The 24,434-nt window shown below is 38.8% G+C and overlaps 1 protein-coding gene across 4 annotated transcripts in view; it reads left to right on the top strand.

Annotated features, from left to right (window-relative positions):
• Nucleotides 1-24,434, top strand: part of slc12a2 (solute carrier family 12 member 2) — a 77,621-nt gene that overhangs the window by 45,216 nt on the left and 7,971 nt on the right. Inside the window, exons 9-23 of one of the 4 annotated variants that reach the window (XM_023337717.1) lie at nt 1,044-1,128; nt 1,212-1,360; nt 1,990-2,097; nt 2,389-2,512; nt 3,382-3,483; nt 5,219-5,374; nt 6,079-6,178; nt 8,909-9,020; nt 12,084-12,224; nt 13,755-13,861; nt 14,958-15,037; nt 15,288-15,431; nt 19,762-19,809; nt 20,455-20,577; nt 21,920-22,031. In XM_023337717.1, coding sequence (XP_023193485.1) covers nt 1,044-1,128; nt 1,212-1,360; nt 1,990-2,097; nt 2,389-2,512; nt 3,382-3,483; nt 5,219-5,374; nt 6,079-6,178; nt 8,909-9,020; nt 12,084-12,224; nt 13,755-13,861; nt 14,958-15,037; nt 15,288-15,431; nt 19,762-19,809; nt 20,455-20,577; nt 21,920-22,031 — 1,691 coding nt within the window. Of the gene's footprint in view, nt 1-1,043; nt 1,129-1,211; nt 1,361-1,989; nt 2,098-2,388; nt 2,513-3,381; nt 3,484-5,218; nt 5,375-6,078; nt 6,179-8,908; nt 9,021-12,080; nt 12,225-13,754; nt 13,862-14,957; nt 15,038-15,287; nt 15,432-19,761; nt 19,810-20,454; nt 20,578-21,919; nt 22,032-24,434 lie in introns of all 4 variants that reach the window. The other 3 variants (XM_023337716.1, XM_023337719.1, XM_023337718.1) reach the window with 3 other exon arrangements.

Here is a 24,434-nt window from a genome sequence, read left to right as displayed (position 1 = left end):
CAGAGCAGGGCCAGAAGACCTGAGAGGTCTGAAAGGTTGATCCAACACAAGCAGATTTTTTAATGTATTGTGGTACTAAGCCGTTAAGTGATTTATAAACTAACAGTATTTTAAAGTCTGTTGTCTCATTGTAAGGACTTTAGAACTGGGTGATATGCTCTAACTTCCTTGTTTTAGTGAGAACCCCAGCAGCAGTATTTTCAATCAGCTGCAGCTGGAGGATTGATTTTAATTTTTTTTTGCCAGAGCTGTGAAGACATTGTTGCAGTAAACAATGCAACTAAAGGTAGATGCACTTACGGTGCACACAGGTGTCAAATGTCAGAATCCTATTACTGGGGGTGCACCAATTTATCGGCCAACAAATTTACTTAAGTTTGTGAAATTGGTGGTCGGCTGAATCCAATCTTATCTATCTCAATGAAGGTTTAAAAATCAACCACTGTCCTCTTCTGCTCTTTTCTATGAGTGAGGTTTGACTGATAGACCGGTCCATCAGGTCATGTTTGCACATTTACAGTTAACAGTAGTCACCACACTGTTGATAATTTTCTTGATATACTGAGCAACATTTCAGACAAAAAAAATTGGTATCGACCAAAATTGGAATTGGCAGTTTCAGGCTTTTTAATGATTGGTAGTCAATCAATCATTAATTGGCCAATTTGGCCAATCGCAATTAAAGCGATTGGCCAAATAACTGCAATCGCTGCACCCTACCTACAACTTCTTGTTAATCCAACAACAAGAAGGTTGTTGGATCAACCTTCTTCAGAGTTTTATTTCAACATTATTTTTAACCTCAGTTTAAAATAATTGTGTAATTAGCTATAAAACCTAATCATTTAAACTATTTAATCAAATTCCCCTTTCAGTTTGTTTTTATGGTGCTGATTGGAATGAGTTTCCAAATAAAATGAGCAATTGTTTAAACGATCATTTCAATATTGTTTGTCATCCATGAGCAAATAGAGCTATTTCATTTATATTTTATTTATAGCTTGGTCAATATTTGTAGGTTTTGTTGCATGTGTTTGTTGCAGGACCCACAGATGGCAATCCCCAGAGGAACACTACTAGCCATATTGATTACAGGCATTGTCTACTTGGGGGTCGCAGTTTCCACAGGTACACCCTGCTCTCCTGTTGCAGTTTTCACCCACCTTTTTTTGAGGATACATCTTATGTGTGTTCTGCTTTTCTGACTTTAGGGTCTTGCATTGTGAGAGATGCCAGTGGAAATCCGAATGACACAATCAGCACTGCAAACTGCACTGGTGCTTCCTGCAAGTTTGGCTTTGACTTCTCTAGCTGCAAGAGCCAAAAAACCTGCCGCTATGGACTCCATTATGACTTCCAGGTATGAAGCAGCTTCAATAAAAGAAGAATTTGTTAATGTTTTTTATTTGCAGAGAATTAGGTAAAACTCCAAACCAAGCAATTCTCAAAGCATTGTAATGTCTTCATTCTGTGCAAAAAGCCCAAATCAGAAAGAACTTAATACATACAGATACAAACAATGCTACCAAGTTGAACTTCCTGTTCTTTGTTCATGTGTGCTGGCAGGCCCACCCTCCTTTACTTATTCAACTGTCGCACAAAACACTAACACTTCACAACAAACCCACACACATGCTCTGCTTGGCTATGTCATGTAAATTACTTCATATCCATTGAGTGCAACACTTGTGATTGAGGACCATGTTGTTGGGAGAGATAAAGTATTAATTAAAATGGCAAATGTATGAGATTATAAAATCACTACATATGGTCTATGGAAATACAGTAAGTAACACCAAAAAAACGTTTTGAGGTTGTGTCATGCAAACGTTACCACTCCCTCAACCAACCCAGATCTTCCTTTGAATCTGGTTTCAGAATGAATGCAAACAAAGTCACACTTGGCACATACAAATAGCGACATGAATTTGCCACGTATTTCCTAGATGGAAACGTCAGAAAGTTGACTTTGTTTCTGTGTTGCTTCAGGTGATGAGCTTGGTTTCAGGTTTTTCTCCCATCATCTCAGCTGGAATATTCTCTGCCACTCTGTCCTCTGCTCTGGCCTCTTTAGTGAGTGCGCCTAAAGTATTCCAGGTAAGAGTTAATCCATGCACCGGCATAACTAATACATTATACTACTGGCAAACTGTTTATCCCTCTTTACGTATTAGTACTATGTTCTTTAAGATATGAACCTTGAGACAAATTCTATTAGAATAATTAGAATTAGAAGAAGAAGGGGCACTGTTGTTCTCCGAATAAGGTCATGGTCTCTAAAACAGTGAACAGAGTTATTAAGGGCATGGACAACAAATGCTTGGGTTAAACAATGAAAATTACAAGGAATTAGACTCAGGACTATAACGGCATTTCTGTTTTTTGCAGGCTTTATGTAAAGACAACATCTACCCTTATATTGGAATATTTGCCAAAGGATACGGGAAGAACAATGAGCCTCTCCGAGGCTACATCCTGACCTTCGGCATCGCTCTGGCTTTCATCCTAATCGGTACGCTGCTCTCGTTGCTTACTTTTACATTTTTTACACTAACTTGTACATCTAAAGTTTATGGTAAAAATATATAAATAACATTAGCTTAAAAGCATAAAAAGCTCATCAGGGGATTTTATGCTTTCAAACTATTATATCTCACTGGCTTCTGAAATGGTTTTAAATGTAGTATGTTCATATTTAAATTTTTTTTTTTTTTATCTAGGAGTTGCATTTTAATCCACATTAGGTTTTGGTTAACAAAGCCTATGTGGCTTTAATTTTAATAACAATAGTTCCAAAATATGACACATTTTTTCTGTCATCAGCCTGGAATGTTGTAATGCTATTTCACCAGTCTGCACAGATGGTCGGTGTCTCGTCTGGCAGCTGTTCTGAACGCAGCAGCCAGACTTCTCACCATATCTAGTAAAGTATTGGCATCACCCGGTGCACTTTCCTGCATCTTAGTGGATTTTAGAATTTGGCTTAAAAGTTCTTGGCCAGGTTCTTGATTATTTGTGTCAGCTTTTAACTAAATACACTGCTGGTCTTGGCTCCCAAACCCACAATCTTCCGTTATATTTAGTTGGACACTCGGGGGACCATCGGTGCAGCTTTGTTTTGCTGATTCTAAAGATGTTTTTAAAAAGTGTTTTCCCAGACTTGTTGTTGCTTCTTGTGCTTGTTTGTACGACTTAACTGTGATTTATGTTGTACAGTGCGTTATGACTTTCCCCTCTAAAAAGAGGTTTTAACTTTTCTCTGGTATCTATTTTGTTTTAAAGTGTAGTATTTTTAATAACCCATCATACTGTTAAGTAAGGCAGTTGGAGAGAAAGTGGAAATAATCATTTTTCTTAAGTTTCTGTTTCTTCTGCTTCCAGCTGAGTTAAACACAATTGCGCCAATTATCTCCAACTTTTTCCTGGCATCCTACGCCTTGATCAATTTCTCTGTGTTCCACGCATCCCTGGCCAACTCTCCAGGTAAGATCAAGGTGCAAAAAGTGAAAAACAGCATAAAAATATGTTAAGCTAAGAATGTTAGACAATGTTGGAGGTTTTCTACACGTTCTGTGATTGGTTTAATGACATTGAATTAATGATTTTAAATTTGAAGTTCAGTTGTACTAAAATGTAAATGTGATGAAACATTACCAAGAATTAAAACGAGTGACTAGAGTATCAACTGATCCTAAGCAGAAGCATGCATTCCTGCTGTTGACTCGCAGCTTATAAGAACTGGTGGGGATGGTGACCATTATTGTGGAGTTTTTCCAAAGATTTTAGCATGGTCTCAAATAGGGATACTCTGATCAGGTTTTTTGCTTCTGATTGCGATCATCCACAAGGCCGATCTCTACCGATCTTAAGCAAACGTTTGGTGTGAGAGTTCACTGCCAAGTCGAGGTAGAGCGGTGCTACGTCTGTGAAATATTACTACCAGTAGCGAGTAGCAGTGGTCCAACAGCAAGAGCAGAACCCAGGATCTTGCACCGTCAGCTTGAAGACTTAAATTATTTTTCGGGTTATTTGTTTAGCTTTCTGACTGTGATGCTCTTCCGAGTGTTGGTAGTTGTGCGCTGCTTTACCTGCTATTTGGCCGCTCCGGATGTCTGTTTTTTGGCAGTGAGCCTCAATATAGCCAAACTCTGTCAAGTGCTTGTTTTATAAATGTCATATTAGACTCACTGTGTTTATGCATTTTGACTTGCTGCACCCTCGAGGTAGTTTTCCGCAGCAACACGCAAACTTCCCCATTCACTCAGTTCCACACGACAGGATTTGTTGACGTGCGCTTGCGCAGTGTGAAGGAAAGAGGAGATGGCTGCACAGACAGGCTGAGAAATGAGATACAGATTTAAAATAAAATAAATATACAATATGAAAACAAACACAATGTCAAATCACATTCCTGACCTCTGCTGTTATGTTTTGTTTGTCTTTCCTAAAATAACAGCAGTTTTGAAATACATTTTTTGGAGTTGAACTCTTTAATTTGTTATTTAAAATACATGTTTTACTGCTGAGTAGATGGTATTTTATTAAGTTGTGCTCTTTCCTCCTTCTATACCAAATCCTGTGCAGACCAACAGGTACAGATTATTTATCTGTTTCTAATATCTGCAGCAGGTCATCTGGACCTAAATGGTACATGACTCACTTAGACAGAATGTTTTGTCCTGCATGTGGAACCACAAGTTGGAAACCCAGTTTTGTGTTCTGACCCACCCCCCCTCCAACTCCATCTGCCTCTGGGAACTGCAAACCTTTCATGGGAAAAAGAGAGATACCGGTGTACCGTTTATGTCCTGTGGTTTGTTGTTGACTCCTTCTGTAACAACACACATTAGTTATATGCCATCACTAAAGTCCGTCTAGCTTTTGTGTTAAATGTGATCCTGTTAATAGCTGTTATAACCTTATAGTCCTGAGTCTAATTCCTTCTAATTTTCATTGTTTAACCCAAGCATTTGTTGTCCATGCCCTTAATAACTCTGTTCACTGTTTTAGAGACCATGACCTTATTCGGAGAACAACAGTGCCCCTTCTTCTTCTAATTCTAATTATTCTAATAGAATTTGTCTCAAGCTTAAAGAGAATTTGTATCTTAGCTTCATTATATGGTTGTTTTTTTTGATAACTTCTAACTCTCCCACAGCATCATACATCCATGGCCCAAACTTTCTCTTCTTGTGATAAATTGTTGTTGCTGCTCCAGGCTGGCGTCCCAGCTTCAAATACTACAACATGTGGGTTTCGCTTGCTGGAGCTGTGCTATGCTGTGTGGTGATGTTTGTCATCAACTGGGCGGCTGCTCTACTCACTAATGTCATTGTTATGGCTCTCTACATCTATGTGAGTCACAAAAAGCCAGGTGAGTTTTTGTTTTTGCAGATGTGCTTTTTGCAGGTGTGACAAATAATGTGACACATTTCAGTAAAACTGTTCTCTGTATGCCATCCTCAGGACCTCTGCACTAAACTGCTTAAGATGTTTTGTTGTTTGCTAAATTTACATATTAACAATATCTAAATGTTCATAACAAGTACTATCTGAATTTAGAGGCAGAATATAATAGGAATGGATTTAAATTTAAATGTTTTTCTCCTTGGCTGTGGATCAGTAACAGTAGTGAAGAAATATGATGGTTTTTTGTAAAGAAAAATACTCTGTAATCAGCTCATTAAGTTCTGCTGACGGCAATATCAGTTCATCCTCTGAGGATGAGGAAAGGAGATCAACCTCTCCTTTCTGTTAAGTAAGACCGAATTGGACCAGGCTCTCCAGGGTCCCCAAAAAAAGTTGTTCAGAATGTAGCTTTGCTGTTGGAAAACCAGAATTTGGAGGAGGAAGAAATGTTTTCTAAGTAACATGAAGCTGATCTGTACTCCGCTAAACACAAAGCTCAGAACACACACGTGTGTTCACGCAGTTTGACATGCAGCTACACACACAGAGTAGGCCTTTTCTCTGACTGTAGCTCTGCATGGGTCACATGGCCTTTAGCTTGGCAGACTGATCCATAAACACATTGACTAACTCCAGTGTGTTTTTGCCTGCGTGTGTCCGCCTTTGCAGATGTGAACTGGGGCTCGTCAACCCAGGCTCTAACCTACCAGCAGGCTCTGACTCACACACTGCACCTCAGTGCAGTGGAGGACCATGTCAAGAACTTCAGGTATAGCAGAGGTGTTGCACTTACTCTCCCTAAACATCTACAGTATTTTCAGAAGGAGCATTGATATGAAACTAGAACTACAGATACTAGTTCTATCATATTCAAAAATAGTTTACTCTACATCTTTATTAAAATGCTTGTTAACATGCCAAATCTTTACACTCTTTTCACTTTAACCTTTAAAAAAGATGTTCTGGCAAAAAATCTCCTGTACATAGTTCTTGGTGGAAATAAGACAATGTCGTTATAACAGAACATGTAAACTCCATGCAGAAAGATACCAGGCTGGGATTTGAACCCAGGACATTTCACCATGGAGCATGTTAGCTGTCTGTATTAGATATTTGTTTTTTAATTAAGATGATTATGTTATGTTGTACTGCTAAGTTGCTTGTGATTAAAATTCATTAACTTGTTCAACAATCAGATTGTTGGTTAAAAGTAAGCAATGCAATAAAATGAACTCTCAAACTGACAGCAAAGGAACACTTCCATCGTAGTTTGGTCCACTCAGGACAAAGCCTAGGCCTCAGGATTGTTGCCATACAAACATTTCAATCTTGTTACAGATACTAAGAGAAATGCTCAATATCATTTTTGATCCAATGGCAACATTTTGTGAAGGAACATACTTCTTTCTAGTTGAGAACAAAAATATGATTAATTATAATACTGCAAAATGTTAGCTTCCTTAATTAGGGGGAAACCAATAAAAAGAAGATAATTCAATTGTTGTTTTGAAAAATATTAAACCAAAAAAGTGTCACTTTCCTGTTTTGCAAAACTGTACACAAATGTCTACACAGCAAACATTACCAAAAAACCCACTTAGACTAAGTATTATCAGTCTGATACTGATGAATTGGATGGGCATCAGTACGCTGACCACAATTGTGCCATGGAAGTATTATTAACTAAGCTTAAGAATGGATCACCTTTGATGACAATAAAATTCAGTGCAGCCACCTGCTGCTCCTCTGCCAGCTCAGGAGGCGAGAGGGGAGGGCATGAGGTAAAGAGACTGGGAATGGGAGTCGAGCTCGGGACACCCTCTATATAGGGCACCTGCTTTAACCATGACGCCATGCAGCGCTCCTATTCCAGTACCCTTTGCCAGAGTTTGCAGTACCCCTAGTTGGTAAACTACTTTGTTAAAAAATACAATTCAAACTAACAAACTCGCCAAGTTCATCTTCTGAAAAAATCAATTTTGTCACATGATTGTGACTAGCCACTTAAAAAGCCATTGCAGAGTAAAGAATTGTCTAGTCCAGTGGTTCTCAAACTTTTTTCAGTGATGTACCCCCTTAAAAATATATTTTTAGTCAAGTACCCCCTGACACGGGCAAAACATTTTTGGAATAAAAAAGAGGTACAGTGCCTTCTTTTTCACTTTATCTGTACTTTCAGCAGCATTGCTGCTACGCTTTAGCCACGTCTCCATAGTTACAGTGTAATCATGATAACGACAGGTCATTGACGAGTGCCCTGGGTCCATGGGTCAAACTAACTTGGTGGGGGGGTCCGTTTTATTTTAAAGGATATTGAAACTTAATACTGAATATAAAATTCAGTGCATGAACACACATTTATATTTTATCAAACTTTTTACAAAATCATTTTTCCCAAGACTTATTATGAGGAGCCTACTGATTTTTTAAAGATATTTTGAAAAGCTTCACGTACCCCCTGCAGTACCTCCACGTACCCCCAGGGGTACGCGTACCCCCATTTGAGAACCACTGGTCTAGTCAACCCCTAATTCAGCTATGTAGATATTTTTTACTATAATTCCTTATCTTCACTGAGTGTTTCCATTTGGCTGTCAATTTGATGTTGATGCAAATAAATTTTACAACTGAGGAGCAAGTACAGAATCAATTAAAGTACTTTGTATTCAAAACAAACATGGATGTGGCACATTAAAAACCTTTTAAGTCTACACGAGAGTGGTTCATGTGGATGTATTAAGCAGCAGCGTTGTATAATTTGGGTCTTTCTGGAAACTTTCCTGAATATTTCCTTTCCTACAGCATTAGGGTATGTTAAGGGTTGTTACAGTACCTACTTTCTGCTGCTATTACTGTCAGCCTCAGACTTAGCCCCACCTTCATTTTTGAGATTGTTAGCCACATTAGCCTCAAATGCCTTAACCTTAACAACTGACTCTCGTGTGGAAATGACATTGCAGTGCTTTTCAGATTAATTGGCAGAAGAAATAGTTGCTTTGTGGTAAACAAACTACTGAACTTTCTGCTTTTCTAGCAGTACTAGAAAAAACAGTACTAGAAAAGTTAATGCATGCTGGTTTTGTCTCACTGGTATTGTCTTACTTATACCAGTAAAGATCTAATATACTGTTACTCCTGAAGGTTTGGGTGCACACAGCACAGTAACAGGGTTGCTTTTGTGGACTTATTGGTAACCATGTGGCACTGGCTGTTCCCATGGTAGCACAAGCAGGGATTTAAAGGCACCTGTTCCTCTTAGGTGCTTGTCTCCCTTCTCTGCTTCTAATAAATCCCTTTGCTTAAAGTATGTTCTTTGAAGTGCGCTACTCTGCCCCTAATTTGTGTTAAGATTATCCCTGTGTGAAGGTCACAAAAAAGTCAGCAGATTTGAAACCTTCTAATCTCATAAATGTCACGCAGTACACCAAAATAAAAAATGCGTGTTAACATGCCAAATCTTTACACACTGTTACATTGTTTGTTCTGTTTTCCTTTGAAGACCGCAGTGCTTGGTGATGACAGGGTATCCCAACTCTCGTCCTGCTCTCCTGGATCTTGTTCACACCTTTACAAAGAACGTCGGCCTTATGATCTGTGGCCATGTCCGCATGGTGAGTTCTGTTTTTTTCCCCTTTTTCATGTTTATAAAGATGAGCTGGGGAAAATTATTGACGATTGAAAATTGTATAGTTCAATAAAAGCTTGTGAAGATACTTAATGTTTTGGACAAATAATGGAAAGGGCTAATTGTCACTCTAACAACAATCACATCTATTAACGACTGAGCAGCTCCCAGTCTTACTCGGTCGTTTGACTCCTTCCACCAACACTCTGTCACCTTCACTGTGGATTGAGCTCATGGCCACTCTAAGCCAGGACTCTGGCCACGAAATGGCAGCTTTTATTTTCACAGTAGTGTTAAGTGATTGAGGCTGTTTAAAGATTGTTAGTGACTCTTGATCTGTGGCCACACTTTGCTGCTGGTTGTGGTATCCTTGCTCTAAGTTTTCTGCTTGATCAAAGTTTCCTGTTGTTATGAATCTAGCTGACAGCTGACACATGGGAAGTTTTAAGGTGAAGTAATAATCCTTGCAAAGAGCCTCAGAGAGAGCTGGGTTCTACTCTTTTCACTTTACTAGGTTTTTTTTCTTTTTCCATTTTGTTTTTATATAATCTTTAAAACTGTTTCTAAGATGGTTTGGATCAAATCAAACCTTATAGTCAGCTCTGCTGTCCACTTACCTCCATGTGTGACATAAATCTCAGCAGTATACCCTAGAGTCGGCCTGGAGTCTTTGTGGATGTTCTCATGTTACCCAGATTTTTGTGAGCATGCAATCAGAGGGTGGCGCCAAAAACAGATGGAAAAAAATTAGGGGCCAATCCAAAGGAGAAGATGATTAAGTACAACACTCCCTCTAAAAGCTTTGCCAACCAAATCTTTGTCCTTGCTTCATCCATGTTATTCTACCTTTCAACCGTATGGACAAAGTTTGTTCTCATAGAAGTGAAAAACATTTGTTCTCACCATGTGTTGAATAAGGAAACCAGACAATTCTGGCGCTTTCTGAATGTCTGTTTTAACCTGTGACTCCACCTTTAGATAGTTGCTTTAACCTTCCTACAGAAATCTTGATTTTTTTTTGTCATTTGTTTTAAACGCCATATAATACGATCTGCTGTAAAATCTACAGTGGAGTTTGAAAAGCCTTCATGTTTTAGTTTTCCACATTTCAGCAGTTTTGATTGAAGTGACAGATTTATTTCTGATCTCTCAGGGAATCCGAGGGAATAATTGATCAGGTGTGATACTGCAGCAGGGAAAAACTTAGACCATACAAGATAATGAGACCTCTGCAGTAAAAACATCAGTTATCCATAATTGCAAATAAGTTGTTGTGTTTGCATGCTTAGCAAATCCCCTGCTGGGCATAAATGCTTCACAACTGAAAGGCCTTGGCGAGCGGATGAATGCGGCCTCTGTGCAGTTCTCACTGGCAGCAGCCCTCTAGCTGTGGCCTCTTGTTTGCTCTCCTGCTTGGTTCTGTTGCTTCCATTAGGTATGAAAAGGAACTTGGCTCAAGTTAAATGGCATAAACATTCCCAGCTAATAGCATTACACTTTCCTGGCTGAAGAGCTGGATTGTTCACCCGCTCTTCATTAAAGAAAAAAAAAAAGTCTAAATTAAGGCTGATTTATAAAATCATAATTTTATACTGTTTACATTAATTTGCAACATCCCATTAATTTTTCCATGAGCCATAACTTTGAGCCAAAGGGTAGATCAGCTCAGTATTTAACAGAGGTGTGACCAAGTCACTGTGTTGCAAGTCTCAAGTAAGTCTCAAGTCTTTGTCCTCAAGTCCGAGTCAAGTCTCAAGTAAAGACAGACAAAAGTCGAGTCAAGTCTCAAGTCAGGAACCTTTAATTTCAAGTCATTTCGAGTCGTTTTTATTTTATTTATTTTTTTATTTGCAATTATACATAAAATTCAAATAATAGACCATTTGTTCTTTTTAAAATATGTATTTATCTCAAATGATAGAACATGTGTAGCTGAACACAAAGTATAAAAAACATTTTTAAATTGGACCACTTTATTGCCCAGTTCTGTTAAACTTGATATTCAATAAAAAAAGACGAAAATGCTGACATTTCCACAGCACAATACAAAGAACCATAACAGCAGTTTTTTCCTCTTTTTTTTCCTGTCAAAACAATATATTGTCAATATAATTTCCCAACGTAGATGTCTTCAAATACACCAACCATCCTTAGATGATACTAGACCCGGCTCATCATCATGATGGGACAGAGAGACTCTGTTCCCTGTGTTCAGGTCCAGAATCTGCTTTCTGTTCCGGAGCCCCGCTCACTATCCACCGACTTCCTGAGCTAACACGGTGCACATTATTTGTGGAGGCATTTGAAGGACCTGATTTATGGTAAATAATCACCAATTTAACCCGGAGTACACATGCTAACACGAAGTTAGCTAAAGTCAACTATCTTACAGCAAAAGAAAAGTGCCACCTACCGATCTTTGTGAAACTTCGAATGCCGGACAAAGTTAGACGTCGTGGCATCTCCATCCGATATTCTCTTCTTGCATGTTTTACAAGTTGCAGTTCGTTTTTTAGTCGAAAGTTTATAACCTACGTAGCCAAAAGAAATTACTCGCAGAAGCACATTCGAGCGGTTATTTCGTATTTCGTTCCCTGAGCTCTGTAGCTTTGCCGCGTTTTTTTAAACGTCCAAATCCTGTTAATTTGATTGGTTGTGCTGCAGCTACGTACACATACATACATAAGGAGAGAGGAAAACCATAGTGACGGTCTGCGCATATTGATACGGAATGAGTGACATTAATTAATGACGCCACTTTATAAATAATGTGTTTTAAATTTTAAGACTTTGAGTAAAAAATATCAAGTCTTTTCAAGTAAACAGCTTCAAGACGAGTCAAGTCCCAAGTCAATGGCATGAAAGTCAAAGTCAAGTCCGAGTATTTTTTCAAGTCAAGTCTCAAGTCGTGATTTTAACGACTCGAGTCTGACTCGAGTCCAAGTCATGTGACTCGAGTCCCCACCTCTGGTATTTAATAAGCACAAGATTTCTACATGGAGTTATGTATCAGCAGTGATGAATGGAAGGTTCTGTTGTTTTCCAGCAGGGCTATAGAAAGCCAAACTTCAAAGACCTTGCAGCAGATCAGTCCCGGTACCAGCGCTGGCTAATGAGGAATGAGACCAAGGCCTTCTACACACCAGTGTTTGCTGAGGACCTGCGACAGGGTTCCCAGTACCTGCTCCAGGTGAGAAACTAGTTCAGTTTTCCAAGGCTCTATTTGTCTGTGAGCAGCAATTCATGTATTATCTAATGTTCTTGCATTACCTTGAAACATTACCTTAAACTGTATTGGTTCTTTAACCATTCCAACAATAATGCTGGTGTTTTTATGTACTTATTTCCTAAGAAATAAGTACATAATTTCTTAGGAAATCTCCTCGTTAGTATAGTGGTGAGTATCCCCGCCTGTCACGCGGGATACCAGGGTTCGATTCCCCGATGGGGAGTGAAGTTTGTTTCAGGTCCCTCTTGAAAATGAGATCTAGATCTCAACGGGGTTTACCTGATTAAATAAAGGAATTGAAAGATGATAAATAAAGTAAATAAATAAATAAAGCCTTGACATAATTAAGGAGTTAGCTAAGGTGAGTGTCAAGAACGTCACTGAATGCATTTGGATAATTTTTGTTCCTCAAGACAAAAATGGCTAAAACAAAGCCAAAACATTATATCCAAAACATGAAGAACAATTATATTCTCAAAGAGGCAGCTAACAGCTAGCACACAGTGCTAACAGAAGCAGAATACTATTGGACGCATGGCCAGGACGTCATTATCAACACACTAAATTCATAGCTAAAATAAACGCTCTTATTTTAGCGTTATTAGCAGCTTACCACTTTGCTGTGTCCCTCATTTCCATAGAGATAAGGAACTGACCCTCAATCAGACGAAGTCTTTCAGAAAATCCCTCTTGATACTGGCGCAGGTTGCTGAAGTACTCATGTTCAAACAGACTTTTCCCACTGTGGGAGCATTCCTGAGAAAAATAAAATTTGACCAGACACTTTGAAGAGGCCCTGATGCCAGGGGCGATGTAAGGAGTTATGTGTGTTAATACGGGCTGTAATCGAACCTTTTGACTCGTCTGTTTGCAACTTCAGCATAACTGAATTTGGACTACAAAATTGCTGCAAGAAAAAATATTAAATTGGTGGATTCACAAATTTGATTTGCTGAAAGTCATATGCGGTGATGTCATAGGCAAGAAAAATGTTATAGGCAAAAGAGAAAAATGAACAGACTGAAAAATATAACCCCCAAAAATATAAAGATATCTACAGAGCACCGGGAGAGAATAAGTTTAATCATTTTTTTACTTCTATGCATCCAAAGTACACAAAAAAATAGATTTTACATGATATGTCCCCCTTAAGTCTAATTGCTAAATCCTAGCAATTTTGAAGGTCATTTTTAATGGTCAGTCATCAATAGTACTAAACCTTCAAACTCAAGTGCTAAGGCTAAAAATGACAAGTCCATGTATTAATTAGGTTAATCCACAACTTGCCCCCAAAATAAGCATGCAACTGAACACTACTTTCATTCAATAGAAGCATTTAGAAACTTGTTGCTCAAAAAGATGTTTGTTAAACTTTGAAATGGCAGTCTAAACCTATGCAACCAGTCATACTCGTAGTGCTTGCTGCTGTTCTGCCTAAAGCCAGATAAAAGTGAGGGTGATGTTCAGTGATTTGAACTTTTGTTCTTTCAGGCTGCGGGTCTGGGTCGTCTCCGGCCAAACACACTGGTGCTTGGCTTCAAGAATGACTGGAGAGATGGTGACATGATGAATGTGGAGACTTACATTAATATGATCCAGTAAGTAGGAGCACCTAAAGCAATACTTACATTACAGGTCGATTTTGAACTGAGGCTTCTTTTTTTTTTTAATCAAGACTCAATTTTATTAGTTTTTTTTTCTGACTATAAATAATCAAGACACATGACACTTGATATTATAGATGCCATACTAAACATCAAAAACTATTCAGATCTTGCCAGATCTCCTGTTCTTCAGAGCTGGAGCGTCGATCTTGCTCAAACAACATGGCTCTCTCTCTTTCCCTTCCTCTGGCCACGTTAGGAGAAACAGACCACTCCCTGTCCTCCAAGTCTGCCCCCTCCGCTCTGTCATTCCGCCATCCCTCCACTGGAATGGCATTATTGATGCCATTCTTTGGTATCTTGCATCTTTTTACAACTAGACAAAGATGATCTTTTTACCCCTATAAATAAAAGGGGGGGCATTATAGGATAATTTGCTTCAGTTAAAAAACAGGTGCACCAATCAGAATTTTTTGGCAAATTTCCAAACCCTAGCTTTTGTAAAGCTTTGACCTGCCAACTCCCATTTCACTTTAGCAGCTATTGTATTAGAAGATTATCAAAATGGAGAGCAGCTATGGTTAAACATGGTTAATATTAAAACAAATAGAAAACAAAGTAGGGGTGAAGGTGGAGGAAGAACAGTGCAGCCCTTGTAATAATGCAGTAGGTAGCAAATCTTTCTTATGATTGAAGCTTGAGATTGCGTGTGAAAGACTCAACTAAGAGTTCATGAAGGGTGGGGATTTTAAGTTTAGACGGTCTAGACTAGACCTGACAGTTACAAATAGTCTTGTCCTGCATCAGTGGAGCTAATTAATACATACAGTTATGCACTCTCAGATTTTTAAAAAAATTTTTTTAAATTTTATGTAGCTGTGGAGGCCGACATGCTACAGAGATCAAGCTACAGTGTTGGGTTTAAATCAGTTGAGCTCCAAATGCTTTGCTTTATTTTTTTCTAAGGTTTTTTTTCTTTTCTTTTTTTTTTGCTCAACTGGCCTTTATTTCACAAGCCCATTGATGGTTTGATGCAGTCAATGACCTGCTTTTCTGTCACCATGTGTTTTTTTTTTTTTGTCCTCCTCAGTGATGCCTTTGATTTCCAGTATGGTGCTGTTATTCTGCGGCTGCAGGAGGGGCTGGATGTGTCTCATATCCAAGGACAAGGTATAAGACCCCTGCCACTAGAGCCTCTTTATAAAAAACTGATTCCCCATATGGCCAGTATGAGCAAGGCATTCAGAATTAGACACAAAATAATCAAATCCCACCCATCACATCTTTTTTTAAATTCTTTAGTGTTGCAACAATTTGAAAAGTTGAAAATTATTTAGTTCTCCATGTGGAACTTATTCTAATTTAAGTATTTTGTTTTGGCTTCCGCTCAATCTGTGCTCTAAATTGCTGTTTTTGCCAGATGAGTTGTTGTCCTCCCAGGAGAAGTCTTCAGGAGCGAAGGACGTCATTGTGTCCATTGACACAAGCAAAGACTCGGATTGTGATTCATCCAAGCCGTCTTCAAAGACCACCAGCCTGCAGAACAGTCCAGCTGTACAGAAAGGTCAGTCAGCTCATTTCCTGCAGCTCACACAGGAAGCTGCTGTAGATGAGACACAGACATGGCAGATGGGAAATATTACAAAGCAAATTATTACACCCGTAGTTCTTTAGTGTGTTATGTGTGTTTGTAGTAAAGCTTTTCATTTAGCTAATCAATTCAACCCTATTGCGAGAAAGTTCTGCTAATCTCTAACCCCCTTTGCATACCCTAAAGCTCTGCCCAGACAGGAAGTGACCTAGAGACCTAGATCCCCTGGCTGAGCTGACTGTGTTTGCCTCACAGATGTTTTTGGCAACACTGTGTGTTTGTCTATACATGTGTGGGAGAGATAGCAACAGTGTAATGTAAAAGTGCCACTTGTAGAGCTGAAATAGTCACACAACTGTTCCCATAGTTTTGCACACAGTACAACCATGCTTTTGCTTTTATTAAGACTAGAGAGGAAAGTTCAGAATCTTAAGATACTTACTTGTTTTTTCAGTACTGTTACCGTAGGATAAATTGAAAAACTTTTGTCTTTCCATTTTGAAAGCACAATTTGCAGTACCTTGAGAAAGTGTTGTTTACTGCTTCATCTGTAATTCTTATGCTGTCATTCAAATGTATATTTTTGAGAAATGTAAAGCTTATGATTTAAATGTTTGTCCAATGAGACTGTGTTATTGGTCCAAGCAATCAGAAAGCACGAGGTGGAGTCCATCACAGGGCAGCACTAACATGCATGTACGTACGTGGGTACGTACACGCAGAACACACAGACTTTACATTAACTTCCATTCCTTACAGCCTAATCATCACATACCTAACCCCTAACCCAAAAACAGCATTTTCCCTCATGGGGACCAGGATTTGTTCCCACAACCCCACAATGTAGACAGGCAAGGATATGAAAACATGGTTTACATACACACACGCGCACATAGGCCACTTTAAGAGACTAGTTATCCTAATCTGCATGCTTTTGGATTTTGGGAGAGAATCTAACGTACTTGGTGTGAACCGAACAGGGAGAACATAGAAACTCAACACAGAAAGGCCCTTCTCAGCAATGAGGCAATTGTGCCGACAAGTGTGCCTTCTATCATAAAGCCAAACATGACTCGTTTCACTTACTTGCCCCAAACCAAAACATTGATATAAAAACAAGCCTCTTGTACAATGCTGCTTTTTGCTTCCTACAGAGGGTGTGTGCTTTTGGTTGTTGAGAAATGATTGCTTCCTCTAGGTGTAGACTCTGAGGGTTTAAATTTTACCCAATTGCTAACGTCTGTCCGTGGCTTATGTAATGGAATGAAGTTTCCTGGAAATTGCCTGCAATGAAGAGAGAAGTGCTGAGCTGAAAGAGGCGGCTGATGATATTAATTCAATATTTGAACATGAACGGCTTCGTTCTCTTCCTCCATTGCAAGAGAATGGAGGACTACAGGCACACTACAATTCTAAAACGGCACAGAAAATTGATGTCATTGTCACAACTCCTCCTTCTGATTGGCCCTGTCGAAATTCTACTGGAGGAATTGAAGTCAATGGGAGAAAGCCGAGACTGTGAAGTAAGTGGAATTGGTAAGAAGGCACTGACCAGGCTAGATGTCCAGATGAAAAGTATTTGTAATATTTTTTAGTAGGGTCGTAAAGGAGTAAAACCGTCCAGTGTTCATTGAGCCAGTTTTTCTTGAATATATTCTGATGGGTTGCTGTGAAAACCCAAAAAGATGAAATCTTATTACCCAAGATGGAGTAGCGTTCAACAAATAATATACTTTATTGATCCCATTAGGGATCAATAAATTATATTCTATTCTATTCTAAATCAGAGATCAGTATGATCAGTATGGTCTGTTGCTCCTGAAGTTGAGAAGGTAAAGCTACATTTTTCTTTTCTTATTGCCTATGTTGAATATTCTCCTTTCAGAATGTAAATGGCTTGTGCTTGTAGAATGCTTTATCAAGCCCAGAGGACTCCAAAGCGCTTCACATCACAGTCATTTAGTCATTCACACACTGATAGTGGCTAACTTCTGGATAGTAACCACAGTTGCTCTGGGTCAGTCTGACAGAGGCAAAGCTGCCATGCAGCTCCCTGCAAGTATGTTGCATGGAGCCCAAGGCAGACAGAGTAGGAACTGAACTGGCAACCTACTAGTTGCGGGACAAACACCTCGTCGTCACATTAATTACTTAGTACCAAAACAGAAAGAGCTACACATATAGGTGGAGGTCAAAAAATTAGAATATCATGAAAAAGTTTATTTAAATGAGTAATTCCATTCAAAAAGTAAAATTTGTATATTATAATAATTCATTACCTACAGACTGATATAGTTCACATGTTTATTTCTTTTTGGAATGGACAACTAATAAAAACTTCAAAGTCAGTATCTCAGAAAATTAGAATATTGTGAAAAGGTTCAGTATTGAAGTACCCTGGTGCCACACACTAATCAGCTAATTAGTTCAAAACACGTGCAAATGCTTTGAAATTGTCTCTCTGTTTAGTTCTGTAGGCTACACAATCATGGGGATGGCTTCTGACCTGACAGTTGTCCAAAAGATAACCTTTGACACCTAGCACAAGAGGGCAAGACAGAAACATCATTGCTAAAGAGGCTGGCTGTGCACAGAGCTCTGTGTTCAAGCACATTCATAGAGAGGTGAAGGGGAAGAAAAGATGTGGTAGAAAAAAAGTGGACAAGCAAGTAACCACATCCTGGAGTAGATTGTGAAACAAAGCCCATTTAAAAATGTGGAGAAGATTCATAAAGAGTGGACTGCAACTGGAGTCGGTGCTTCAAGAACCACCACGCACAGGAAAGATATGGATTTCAGCTGTCGCATTCCTTGTGTCAAGCCACTCTTGAACAAGACAGCATCAGAAGCGTCTCAGCTTGGCTAAAGACAAACAGGACTCTAGACTACTGCTGAGTGGTCCAAAGTTATGTTCGCTGATGAAAGTAAATTTTGCATTTCCTTTGGAAATCAAGGTCCCAGAGTCTGGAGGAAGAGAGCAGAGACACAGAATCCATGTTGCTTGTGTTCCAGTCAAAATCTCCACAGTCAGTGATGATTTGGGTTACCATGCCATCTGCTGGAGTTGGTCCACTGTGTTTTCTGAAGACCAAGGTGAATGCAATCATCTACCAAGAAGTTTTAGGGCACTTCCCGCTGCTGACTAGCTTTATGGAAATACAGATTTAATTTTCAAACATGACTTAGCACCTTCACACAGTGCCAGAGCACCAGTACCTGGTTTAAGGACCATGGTATCCCTGTTCTTAATTGGCCAGCAAACACACCTGACCTTAACCGTATAGAAAATCTATGGCATTATGTGAAGAGAAAGACCCAGACCCAACAATTCAGAAGAGCTGAAGGTCACTATCAGAGCAACCTGTGCTCTCATAACACCTGAGCAGTACCACAGACTGATCGACTCAATGCCATGCCCCATTGCTGTAGTTATCTGTACAAAAGGAGCCCCAACTAAGTACTAAGTTCTATACATGCTCATATTTTTAATGTTCATACTTTACAGTTGGCCAACATTTCTAAAAATCCTTTTTTGTATTGGTCTTAAGTAATATTCTAATTTTCTGAGATACTGAGTTTGGAGTTTTCATTAATTGTGAGTTAACCATCAACATTAAAAGAAAAAAATATTTGAAATATATCGGTCTGTGTGTAAAGAATGAATATAATATACAAGTTTCACTTTTTTAGTGGAATTACTGATTTAAATTAACTTTTTCATGATATTACACTTTTTTGACCAGAACCTCTACTATGGAGGAGCTGTCTCAGTGATCATACAAAAAAGAGCAAAATGAAGATTAAAACCATTTATTGGCTAATCCTCTTAGAACTGTAGCCTTGCCCCTCACTGAGTCATCATGCAAACATTCACCTTAATCCAAAGCACAGTCTTGGTGAAGTAGAAGTGTGAAGAATTAGAACTGATTCATGTCTATTTGAGACACTCACATGTTGCTTACAAAAGGCAGTGGACTTGTGTTTGATTTAATGAGGCAGTTCTGGCTCAGAGTTCCTGCTTCAGCTTTTATTGTTCATGACGGACACGAGAAATTTTCCAGAAGCCACGGAGAACAGTTGAACTTTGTTCTGTTTCCTAGGTTTTCTGTTCACTTCATGGTTACTGCATTGTAACTTACTGGCAAACAATTGACTTGTGGATGGGTTTTTTTTCTTCCTTTTTTTTATTAACTAACATCTTCCTGAGCACAGCGAAACATCATTGGTACTTGGAGGGTTCATCAAATCAGCATTTCACATTAAGTATGTTCTCTTTTTTGTTCTTTTGTTTCATACTTCCCAGATGATGATGAAGATGGCAAAGCTACAACTCAACCTCTGTTGAAAAAAGGCAGGAGACCCCTTTCATTTTGTTGCCTTCAACTTCTTCTCCCTGAGATTTTCTACTGTGTGCTGGCTTTCTTCCATTTTTATGCTTCATCCTCTCTCATCCTGTCACCTCATCATTCACAGTAGATTTAGAAATCTTTTCTACTAACATTCTGCCCTGCATCCTGCTGTCTCTGTCTTCAGTCTCTGCTTGTTCTGTGCTTCCGCCTGCTAGCTACTTGGCTTGAAGAACAGTCATTTCTCCTGATCAGTCTCAAACTTCTTCTGGTTTCCACTCAGTCTCTGATGTCCTGCTGCATCACATGACTTTTATCTCACTTCAGATACTCGGTAGTTATCGTTTTTTGGTGACATTTCAGTTTCTCCAAAGCATCTGAAGCTTCTTCCTTCCTACAGTTCTTTTCCAGGATGCTAATTCTGCTTCAGAAACATCTCAGCTGCTGTCTGTTGGCTCCTCAGTGTTAACAGTGTTTCTCCTCTGCTTCAGTGTGACTTCATTTTGATTCATTATAGTTCCCCATTAAGGCTAAGGTTCTCAAAATAAAGAGATGGACATGAAAAGTTTTAAACACCTGAGTTTTTCTGACCCTTAATTGTCACTTTGCTGTTACTGATTGGATGTGCTGTGTGTCTGTCTGCCTTACAGACAAGAAGAGTCCAACCGTTCCTTTAAATGTGTCTGACCAGAGGTTGCTGGAGGCCAGTCAGCAGTTCCAGCAGAAACAGGGGAAGGGCACAGTGGATGTCTGGTGGCTGTTTGATGATGGAGGTGAGACGGGACCGGACTTCTTGTCCGGTAAAGGAAATCAGCCAGAGATCAGTAAACTGCAGCCACAAACCAAAAGAACCTTGTCCCATTGAAGCAGTGGTGCCCAAAGTCAGTCTTCGAGGGCCGGCATCCTGCATGTTTTAGTTCTCTCCCTGGTTTAACCACCTGGATTAAATGATGGCTCATTAGAAGCCTAAGAAGAACATTGACATGCTGAAAAGTTTACTACCACCAGGGAGAGAACTGAAACATGCAGGATGTCGACCCTCGAGGACTGAATTTTGGCACCACTGCATTAAAGTTTCTCTGTTGCCTTCTGGAGCTGTTCCAGTGCTTCATTTTTATTTTAGTTATCTGAAGACAGACTTTGTGTACTTAAAAACTTTTAAATAAGAACATGGACATGGTCACTCTTTTCACATACTTGCATTAGACCAGTGCTTCTCAATTCCAGTCCTCAGGCCCCCCTGCTCTGCATGTTTTAGATGTGCCTCTATACCAGAACAGCTGATTCAAATGATTGCATGACCATCAAGTGCTGCAGAAGCCTGTTAATCACCCAAAGATTCAATCCAGGTGTGTGGCAGAAGGGAAACACCTAAAACATGCAGGGCAGGGGGGCCTGAGGACCGGAATTGAGAAACACTTCACTAGACCAAACACTAATGGTTTACATCCAGAAGAAAAACATATGTTCATTAAAAATTTAACTTATAAAATCACATTTGCATTGTAATTTTATTGAAACAAATCTTGATTGCAGGAAAACATTCCTGAGCTATTCCAATAGATTCAATCATTGCTGTGTTCATTAATGGAGCTGACAGAAACGGTATGCTAATCAGATTCCAGATGAGTGTAAAAACATGATGGGCCTGAGACACATGTCATCCTCATCATTTGTCACTACTACAGCCCATTGACACCCTACGAGGCAGTATGGATGAAATTATTCTCACTTCAGATATGGATGCAGACAGGATTCATACCTCTTTCTGTTCCGGTTCACCCAATTTTAAATCCTCTTTTTTAAATATCATTTACAAGTCGGACTCATCGCTTTTGAGCGGTGAGGAAGATTTTGATATGCAAAATAAAAAACAAGAAGTGTGAAATAAATGTTATTTCATATTTATTACAGTATATTAATTATACAGTGTAGATTTACAGGTAAGGTTTATTGAAAACTATAAATCAGAGAAATAGTATGTAAACTAAATGTACATTTATAAGCAGTACATTCTTAATGGATTGTACTTTTGAGAAAAATGCACACATTTGATATTAGGTTTTGTTGGTTTCAGGTTTGTATAAGCTGATCGGTTTGCTTTCCTTGGATCAGGTCTGACCCTGTTGATCCCATACTTGCTAACCAACAAGAAGAGGTGGAAGGACTGCAAGATCCGTGTTTTCATTGGAGGGAAGATCAACAGGATTGATCATGACCGCAGAGCGTAAGGCCTGACAACTTTTCCTGCCCTTTACTCCAGCTTTTGTGACTTACTTTATAAAAGCAGTTGAGATGCAGTTAATTTTACTGAAAGTATGAAGTTCTTTCTTCCCCAGCAGTTCTGCTCTCAGTGCTTACAAACACACTTTTAAAGTCTTTGAGTTTAACACCTGTCACTGTTAAAAACTGCTTTTTCTCATATCGTTTTCTATAAAACATCTGGACATCTACTTCTGGGGTAATTAATAATGACATGAAATACAACTGAAGTTTTTTTTAAAGTAATTTTTTTTAACAAATTAGTAAAAAGGATACCATAACCCCAACTGGAGATAAATGGAGATCTTGGCATGAAGCTCTTGTTCCATCTACAGCTCCTGTAGGAGCAGGGGATGTGTTCACAACGGTTACCTATAAGTTTGAAGAATCGATGCCATTTATTACTAATGTTGGCAGTGTAACTTTGATAAGACATCCTCTCAGATATGGAGAAACTTCTCTACATGCTGGTTGCAACTCTTATATGGTTTTCAGAAAGTTACTTAGGCTGCAAATGTTTCATGCTACTAAAAGGAGCTGCTTGGTATAAAAATGCTCTTTCTTGTTAGCTTAAGAGGAAGGAAATAAATCACCTAATGTCAAAACTTTTGGAAAGTAGTCTTCATTGTTAAAAATAGCATTTTTGCCTATAATCAAGAAGGTGAACCATCAAAGTTGCTGTGTTTGAAAGAGCGCAACACATCCTGGGAACATCCTGTCTCTGCTGGGGTCAGTCTTCTTCTGGGTTACTTCATTACAGCTGTTATTGTTTCACTATAAAATCATATTTCTTTATTTATGTTAAGAATCAGACATCACTGTCTCGTCAGTGACTGGCAGAGTGCTCTAATATGTCTAGTTTAATCATTAAGAGTTTAACACAAATCTGAGTACAAGATGCAGATATTTTTATTGCAAAGCTGCTAACTTTCATTATCCCATACTTAATGGTGTCTGAAACATTAGAGGGGAAAGAGAAAAAAGACCACAGGAAAGGTAGGAAGTTGGATATGTTTGTCAGACAGATGTTCCAGAGAACATACAGGTTTGGAGTAAATACTTGGAGACAGTCAGGGTTACAGAGCAATTCCAGCAAAATCTAATACTTGACACAATATTCCTGTTTGTGCTGAAATGAGGTATTATGGATAATTTTAAGTTTTCCAGCTGGGTCCCATCCTGTGATTATAAAAACTCTTTATTACTCTGTATTGATATGATCCGTGCACTCTCTGTTCAGTCTGTAAATAAGCAGCTGGATTTCCAAGGAAACTTATTTAAGAACGAGACCGAGGAATGCTTTCTATGGTAGAAGCCGACAACACAAGTTGTAAACCTGTCAGAACAGATTTCCACGTTGCTCCCACCAGGAATTTATAATATAAAGATAAGTGTTATATTCCACAAAGCTAGTTAAATTAAACTGTCCATTGACTAGATTTGCTAAACTTTGGTGCCATTATGGTTTTTTAATGTATGGATGACCCTTCCTACAGTGTTTTCTGGTACACACTCTCACTTCCATAGTCTGTCATGGTTCTTCCAGCTGCCTCCCACTTCCTTTTGTAGGATAAAATTAATTTGGTGCTACAGTAGCAGCAGAGCCTTTCATCTGTACAATACTGGATGCACTTTGTTCTTCTCAGTTTTAAACAAAGAGGATTGCATGCTCTTTGAACAAACACAAAGCACTTCACTGTTTCTCCTCCATTCACTGCATCACTTTCATACCAGTACATCAAGCAGCACTCATCTAAGTTTTGATGTGTTTAACTGCTTCATTTGCTTCTCATCATCAGTCTTCTTTACTGGGCTCCAAGTGTTTCCGTGGTTTGCTTCCAGAGGCGGCTGGTAAAAAAAAAAATTCTTTTGTGAGGCTGATGTGCCAATAGATTTTCCTCCCTATTCCAGTAAAAGAATTCAAATGAATGGTAAGAAAATGACTACAATTATATTTTATTTAACTAAAATAAAAGATCTAATGTAACTTCAGTAAATATACAGTAGTTAATCATTAAATCACTGTCATCTCTGAATCAGACTCAAAACTGTGAAAAACACCAAAGATTGTCTTCAAGTTTAACTTTGAACAAACATATTAAAACTGAAGAGAATCAACTAATAGCAATAAACCAACAGACCTTTCTTCCTAAAAGAACTGAAACACATTGGTATAGATTAAATGATCACAGCTAAAAACAAACACACATATAGATTTTCATAAACCTGAGTCAGCAAATAGGACTTTAGCTCCTCCCTGTACATCAGAACGATCATTTGAACCAGCAAACATAACAATATCCAATCATTAACATTATTATGACAGCACAGAAACTCGACAAGGCAACAAGAGTATTATCGTTAACAA

The sequence above is a fragment of the Xiphophorus maculatus genome, chromosome 8 (assembly GCF_002775205.1).
Source record: "Xiphophorus maculatus strain JP 163 A chromosome 8, X_maculatus-5.0-male, whole genome shotgun sequence".
NCBI lineage: Eukaryota > Metazoa > Chordata > Actinopteri > Cyprinodontiformes > Poeciliidae > Xiphophorus > Xiphophorus maculatus.
Note: the sequence above shows the minus strand (reverse complement) of the source record. Positions and strands in the feature narration are given on the sequence as shown.